The 8,083-nt window shown below is 36.9% G+C and overlaps 1 protein-coding gene across 4 annotated transcripts; it reads right to left on the reverse strand.

The window, feature by feature from the left end:
- Positions 1 to 1,594: 1,594 nt before the first annotated feature.
- On the reverse strand, positions 1,595 to 7,813 carry LOC122056177. 4 transcript variants are annotated; one of them, XM_042618003.1, is made up of 4 exons: positions 7,091 to 7,813; positions 6,882 to 6,994; positions 4,793 to 4,865; positions 4,428 to 4,699 (listed from the first exon to the last, which is right to left on the reverse strand). In XM_042618003.1, the coding sequence occupies exons 1-4, from the start codon at positions 7,365 to 7,367 to the stop codon at positions 4,644 to 4,646; spliced, it is 519 nt and encodes a 172-aa protein (XP_042473937.1). In that variant the 5' UTR covers positions 7,368 to 7,813; the 3' UTR covers positions 4,428 to 4,643. The 4 variants fall into 4 exon arrangements, with proteins under 4 accessions (XP_042473938.1, XP_042473937.1, XP_042473939.1 ...); XM_042618004.1 differs by lacking the exons at positions 4,428 to 4,699; positions 4,793 to 4,865 and adding an exon at positions 1,595 to 1,720; XM_042618005.1 differs by lacking the exon at positions 4,793 to 4,865.
- Between the last annotated feature and the right edge of the window lie 270 nt (positions 7,814 to 8,083).

The following is an 8,083-nucleotide window of genomic DNA, read 5'->3' on the forward strand; positions in this document are numbered from 1 at the left end:
TCATGAGAAAATTAGGAACCCATAGAAACTTGTTTCATGAAATTCCGAGATCGTTAGGTCTATATATAGGCCTTCCAAATAAATTTTCTTTTATTTTTTATTTTTTTAAATTTGGGACGAATTCCAGATTCGTCCCAAAATCTGGGACGAATCCAGAAATTCGTCCCAAATTTTGGGACGAATTCCTGGATTCGTCCCAAATTTTGGGACGAATTCCTGGATTCGTCCCAAATTTTGGGACGAATCCAGAATTCGTCCCAAATTTAAGAAAAATAAAAATTAAAAGAAAAATCATTCGGAAGGCCTATATATGGACCTAACGATCTCGGAATTTCATGAAACAAGTTTCTTTGGGTTCATAATTTTCTCATGATCTTAAAAATACCCTCATCCGTAATTCTAATCTCACATATTTAGTGTGGTGATTTTTTAACCCGAATTTGACCTAATTTAGGTAAAAAAACACGAAACACAATATATTATTTTAAAATTAAGGAAGAGGATATATTTATGAATAAGGGAAAATAAGAAACTTATAGACTCTTGTTTCATGAAATTCTGACATTTGTAGATCTATATTTTTAGTTTTAAACACATATTTAAACATGCGTTAAACGCTAGCATACTTAATTAATACTAAACTATCTATGTTTCACTAAATATGGACCTAACGATCTCGGAATTTCATGAAATAAGTTTTTATAGGTTCCTAATTTTCTTATAATCTTAAAAATATCTTCATCCATAATTTTAACATATTATATTGAGTGCGGTGAATTTTTTATTACAAATTTGGTCATATTCATGTTAAAAAATCACCACACTTAATTTATTAGGTTAAAATTCAGATTTAGGATATTTTTATGATCATGAGAAAATTAGGAATCCATAGAAACTTGTTTCATGAAATTCCGAGATCATTAGGTCCATATTTAGGCCTTCCGGATGATTTTTCTATTATTTTTTAATTTTTTTAAATCTGGGACGAATCCTGGATTCGTCCCAGATTTTGGGACGAATCCAGGATTCGTCCCAGATTTTGACCCAATTTTTTCTTTTTTTCTGAAAATATATTTCGATTCTGGAACGAACCCTGGATTCGTCCCAAAATCTGGGACGAATCCTAGATTTGTTCCAGAATTTGGGACGAATCCTAGATTCGTTCCAGAATTTGGGACGAATCCTGGATTTGTCCCAGAATCTGGGACGAATTTTGCAACGAAAATAATGTTCGTTGGGAATTTGCGACGAAAATATTTTGTTGCAGATTTCGTTTCTAATTTGGATCAAATTTTGTGTTTGTCGCCAAAATTGTTGCGATTTTGGGACGAAAATTTTTCGTCCCAAATTTTCGTCCCTAAATTATTGTTTTTTTGTAGTGGATGTATTATTATCATCTTTTTAATACCACTGTATATCTGTATTTTATCATGTAGTTAATAATATTGAATTGTTTAGGATGAATGATATGTCACGCCCCGTTATCTAGGCACGTGATACCGACGTTACTCACGAATATAAATACTCGAAAACAATAAGTCTTATAAAGTGCATACCAAACCAGTAATACTATGATGAAAATATTGTCTTCACAATTCAAAAGCGAAAGCGTACAAATAAAGATAACATGAACTAAAAGCACGAATCACTTGGACACGGCTTGATTACTAGCCCCAAAACATCTCTTGCTCCTCTTTCTCAACTTGTTCCTCGTCTTTATCTGGGGATGAGAGTAAGGGGGGTGAGTGCTTAGAAAATACTCAGTAAATGGGATCGATCGAACATAGCACGACAGAATATAAAACATAGCAAAATATTCGAAATTCATGACGAAAACATATTTCATGAAATATGATAGAAACATAACTTAATCGAAAACATATACTTTTAGCAAGACATTCAAAATTCATGACAAAAACATAACTTAATTAAAAACATAGCACTTAATCGAAAATATAGCACTTCATCAAAAACATAGTACTGTTAATATCTTGTTTTTCATGGTCTTACTGATCGGTCCTCTATATGTAATTCCTCTAAGATGTGAGATCATATATCGGTTATTACCCACCACATCAAGGCCATAACTTGTCATATCTTATCATACCTTCGGAAAATTCTTTTACCATATCTAACTTGAGTCATAACAGTGCATCTTGGAATAAAAAGAAATGAATTTGTAATATAAAATGACGAAATGTAAACATATTCTACAGCTATACTCAAAACGAAAAGCCCACTTACAGTCAGCAACTTCTTTGGCTTTGGACAGAAACTTTATGAGACTTAAATTTGATACAATCCGTTAGGTGCTAACCTCTTGGATCGACAAAGTCTTGGAAGCACTACCGATCTCTTTCGGTAGAAGAAAGCAAAGAAGAATCTGACGAGGGAGACTCGGAGAGAAGGAATTCCCCTTTGAGTCTTTTCGAGGATGGCTACTTATAACCTCCAAGGAATACGAAGGGTTAAAGTCTCAATTAATTCATCATTTATGATCTTCATTATTAAGAAGATGAAGAGTTATAGGCTCCATAAATTCTTCATTTATGACCTCATTATGATGATCCTTCAACTTCTCCATTAATTAACATTATGATGACTTTTTGAATTCTTCATTAATCATCATAATTATGGATATTCGAATTTTCTCTTCTTTATATCAAATAAATCCATATTTGATCTTGATCTCGACTACCTTCCAATGTCATTGTTTATTTCTACGTGCTATACGTGCGACCTTGTAGGTTTTATACACGAAGGCAGTGTAAATCCACACACAAACTAAGGTAACCATCTAGCAACAGTTTTAGCCACTCAACATGATAAAACTGTAAACCACCATGAAATCACAGACAAATAAGAGCTCCACATGTGACTCATTAAATTATCATGATGAAGATCATAGAAGAAACATATGAGTAACTAAACCCAACATTCAAAATCCCTAAGATCCAAACCTACATATGACACAAAGTAATCATAAATTTGGATTCAATTTTATAGTATTAAGATTTATAGGAGTTGAACCTAACTTAACCATTAAAGGTATGTCCATTAGTGTCCATCATCATGTCCAAAATCGAATCTTCACATGATATCTCTATATTATATTATATTATATATGGCCTAGAAACCGGATTCGAATGTTATATTCTAACGGTCAATTTTTTAATGTGCATGAGTTTTACTTCGAAATTATCCGATAAGCAAATTAAAAAACAAAAGACATAGATGATGTATTATTTGCCTTTTCTCTTGACATTGTGCTTAGTGGATGTTGAATGTAAGTGAGAGAGAAGAAATGCTATGCTATTTTTTTTAAAAAAAAATTGTAATCAAGATATTCAATTGTTTGAATCAACTAATTTTATATATCATCGATTCAATCCTATAGAAATTTTTCATCAGCTATCAAGATAAATCAGTAAATACTAATGGAGGCTCATCTAACGGCCAGTATTCTTAGACATGTTTCTCACTGAGAAAAAATTCACTACAGTACGTTGTAGTTGAGATTCGAATATTAGATCTCTTAATTATTCATTCGAGGGTCAAACCATCGCACCATTGCCCCAGGCCCAATTAATCCTATCATGTATCTTTTGTCCCTTCAATACTCGATTGGTTAATTAATTTGTCTACAATATTTAATGTGACGACATTACACAAACAGATTGATAATATAGGTATAATATGAGGACTTTTTAGGAGTCACCCATCCTACTGCTCTCGTCAAAGTACGCTTAACTTCAGAGTTTTGCTATTGTTAAATATACATTGGATAATAAATAAATAAATAATGAAGGACTGACGGTGAGAGGCGTCTAGCAGCTGGGGCAGTCCTAGTCACATCGAAGTTGGCGTCTGGCGTCGGGTCTTACTCGGCAGGCAATAAGGAAGGACCGACGGCGAGAGGCGTCTAGCGGCTGGGGCAGTCCCAGTGGTGGTGAGCATCGGCGTCTGGTACTAGGTCTCACCCAATAGGCAATGTCGAAGGATGGCGACAGTGTGGAAGGATGATGGCGTCAGCGTCAAAAGAGGAATATATATATATATATATATAACTCTAAAGGAAAAAAATCTTAAATCTTATTAGTTTAAACTCATTATAACTGAAACTCTAAATCTTAAAATCTTAAACTCTAAATCCATATAATATATCCCGTGAACATATAAAATTATTAATTTTGAACATTACTATAAACCAAGAGGGAACTTGAACCCTAGAAGACAAATATTATTGACTAAAATCCATTATAATCAAGCTCCTAAATCCTAAAATCTTACATTCTAAATATATATAATATACCAAAAAAATTTTAAAAAAATAAAGAAATAAAGAATTAAGGCGCCTAGATTTGATCTAAACACCTCAATGATATTAAAAAACCCTAATATGTCAGATTTATAGGATACATTATATCTGACACATTCATACACAACAAAGATCTCATAACAAAATGAAAGATCCCATGAATGACAAATCAAAGATCCCATAAAATACATCATGTACATCATACATGCAAAACAAAAGATCCAATACAAAATTTGATTCATCCTAGGACACAGACAAACTCCAAAACAAAATTACTCTAAGAAATCATCATACCAAAAAATCCCATAATATTATTCAAGTCAAACTAGACAATGTAAAGAAATATTTCACATACTTCCTCGTCTTCTTCCTTTTCTTTACCTATATGAGAAAACAAACAAACAAAAACTAAGATTCTTAACAAGAAAATACAGAGAGTTATAAATTAACACAAAAACTAATGTAAATGCTCACCTCTTGTGTCACGCCCCGGGAGAGTCCCTGCTAGATAAAAATCCAGCAACATCTCCCTTGTACCGGTAACAATCTGAAACATTACTACGAAGCCCTCAGGGCTACACAAACCTCGGCCAACACGGTCGGAACAATAACAATAAAAATAACTAACAATCCACGCAGTTTATATTAACTCAACCTCTGGCTGACACAACCACGCAGTTTATTTAAATAAAACCTACACTAATACGACGGAAAACTTAAACCCACAAAAATCCAACACGACGGAAAACAAAGGCAGTAGACCAAAACTCGATAAAAATCCATGAGTATAGTTATACATCACATATATATAAAAATATAACAAGGAAACCAAAAGTCCAAAGGTAGAAAATCGTCGCGACTATGGGCGGGGACTAGCGACTGGAACCTCCTGACAGCTTCAACATGAAATGGTAATAATCAACAGGGTGAGTTTAACACTCAGCGGATACCAAGCTGACATGCATAGTAAGAAATAATCAATAGTAACAATTATACGTATAGTCTCCTGAAATAATTGGCAAATACAAAACTGAAAGGAATGGGAGAAGTTGTACTCATCAGGACCTCCTATCAGGATAATAAGGTCATCAGACCAAAAATATCATATCTCCTATATGCATGTCAATCATATGCATCCACCAAATATGCAGCAAACAAAGTGCAGCAAACACAAGCAATAAATGCAATCATGCATATGATGCAAATGACATGTCCTAGTCACCCCTGACGCCAGTCAGCCATTTCACACACGATGGTGAGACCGAGTGGGTAGACTGTCACTTTGCCATCACTGCTCCTGATGAGTGACCGAGTGAACAGGTTACTGTCGGAGTACACCTATCCTCCTACCCGAAATCATAAGTGGGGGAGCTCAATGCTCTCATCTCCCTGAGATAATCTAGAGGAGGGATCCCTGTCGTGCTACCACGCTGCATCACACTACCCATGAGTGGATCAGTGGAGCACTGACAGAGCAAACTGCCACACACCCTACCTGATATACCACTAACACATGAGTGGTTGTGTGTGCAAATCCATGTAACTGGCGATGATCTCAACAATAATGGAACTGTCAATCGCTCAGCACGCAATAATGCAAGATGATTCATGACACTAAGCATGAAAATCCTGACCATATCTACCTCCATAAAATATGTACAAAAAATAAATGGCTCAAATAAGAAGATCTAGGTACACGTATCAGATATGATAAATGTCTAGTCCGGTATATCATAAGGCATGATATATCACTACCTCCATGAGCATAAATAATCAAGAGGGTAATGGATGCAAAACAAGTAATAAATAAACATGCTGAAGAAATCAAGCAATGACATACCGATGCAGATATAACATAATTATTACTACTCATTAAAATCCACTATGCATATCAAATGACAATATCTAGAAGATAAGTCAAGGTACCCGCCTCAAATGTAAATTGAGCTAAACAATCGCTATGTCAAAGTGCTCGTCTTGAATCAAAGTCCTGTAATAAATCGTACAATTTTAGCTAAGTTTCAATATAACCAAATAACTAAAAAAAATCCTAATCCGATTAGAAACTATGTAACTCGATTAGCTAATCCCTCTTGTTAACATCAATTCCTAACCACTTATCTAAATTCATCCATTAATCAGATCTAACCCGAAGCTTAGATTAGATCCAACGTTTTAATCCCTAACTAAATATAACTCACAAGTTAATTAGGGTTAGATCCATTAACCCTAACCCTTCCACTATTTAATTTGATCAAAATCTATACATAATCAACCTAAACTTAAATAAATTCGAGCACAATTCATTCTTAACCTTTCCTAAAAAGGTAGATCTGCTACCTTAGCGGCCCCCCTAGTGCCGGCCCCATGGATATGGAGGGAGGTTCATGCAGGTACACAGGCCATAGGCGTATGGCGGGGTAAACCCCAGGTCGTCAGTTCCTGAGAATCGACCCCTGGCCATTACGCCAGAGATACCATGCGCCCACCGTCTGCGCTACGCCCTGGGGGCATTCTTACCCGTGTGCGCTATAGTAAATGAAACAATTCCTCTACTCCTTACCTCAATACCAAAGTCATCCCTGATGACCCACGGCCAGGATGAGCAGCTACCAAAAATTGCTTGCTGGAGAAGGTTGTTGCCAGAGACCTGTGACTGACGTCTCCCAACAGCCACTGCCAAATAGCAACTACCCAATTAACACACATCCTATCCTGAATTTTAAAATCCAGACCTCTACAAAAACTAAAACCCATAGTTAACGGACTTACCCAAAATCGACAGTGGTTGCTGGTGGCTACAACAGCCAGAGCCAGGGCACAGCAAAGTGAAGGATTTGGGTGCTCGACTTCTAGAGAGAGGTGATCGGGTGGCGCTGGCATGATGAAGTGGTGACGGGCGAGGGATCGAAGCTAGGGCACAGATTGCCTGGAGTAGCACAATCCGGTGGTTGGAACGGCGACGTGCAGAGGTGCGGCGGTGAGAGACCAGATCGTTAGGGCATGGATCACCGACGTTGGTGAGGAGAACCTTGGTGATTGTCGACATCGATTCGTTCGCATGAGAGGAAGGGAAAACAGGAATAGAGGTAGAGAAGGTGGGATGCTTGACCGACGTCGGGACAGCAGCGCTGACGCCGATTGAGTAGAAGGTGAGATTGACGACTCGATCCTCACGATGGTAGCAACTACAGCACTACCGATCTAGCTTCAAGAGGAAGGGCAGTAGCATCGACCAAATAGGAGAGGCGCGACGAATCTAGCGACGCCCGACGATTGGCGACGTCGCAAGATCGAGGAAGAGTGATCGGGAGAGGGCTGAATTCCTCCCCGTCGTGGCCACGCTCTGTGTTAGTAGCCGTAGAGATCGATGGCGTCAGGGAGCAAAAGGGGAAGAGGAGGAGGCGCTACGTGCCGCGTGAGGGAGAAGGAAGAGGAAGTGGAATCGAGCATGAAGGCTAGGGCACAACGCGAGGGGTTCGGCGATGAGAGAAGAAAAAGAAAAGAAAAAAGAAAAAAGAAAAATAAAATTTCTCCTCATTTAAATGAGTAGCTTAAAAAGACTTTCCCGTTGTCCAATAATTGATTCCCTTAAACTCTTCATACGAGCTCCGAAAAATTCTCAGAAAATTTCTAAAAATTCCTAAAAATTCCCTTAAGGTTATATTTAGGTCTGTATTTTACATCTTGTGACATGGATTTTTATTTTTCACCACATTCCTTGGTGACCTTGTTTGAAACAAATAACACAAATCAAAAATACAA

This window comes from Zingiber officinale, chromosome 3B (genome assembly GCF_018446385.1).
Source record: "Zingiber officinale cultivar Zhangliang chromosome 3B, Zo_v1.1, whole genome shotgun sequence".
In the NCBI taxonomy this organism is placed as follows: Eukaryota; Viridiplantae; Streptophyta; class Magnoliopsida; order Zingiberales; family Zingiberaceae; genus Zingiber; species Zingiber officinale.

What these genes read in the sequence shown, in the direction of transcription:
- LOC122056177 (XM_042618003.1), bottom strand. Translation starts at nt 7,367, where the DNA reads ATGTCGACAATCACCAAGGTTCTCCTCACCAACGTCGGTGATCCATGC. An exon ending in GCAACCACTGTCGATTTTGG is followed by an intron (nt 6,995 to 7,090) that starts GTAAGTCCGTTA and finishes GCTATTTGGCAG; the next exon opens with TGGCTGTTGGGAGACGTCAG. An exon ending in GGGATGACTTTGGTATTGAG is followed by an intron (nt 4,866 to 6,881) that starts GTAAGGAGTAGA and finishes GTAATGTTTCAG; the next exon opens with ATTGTTACCGGTACAAGGGA.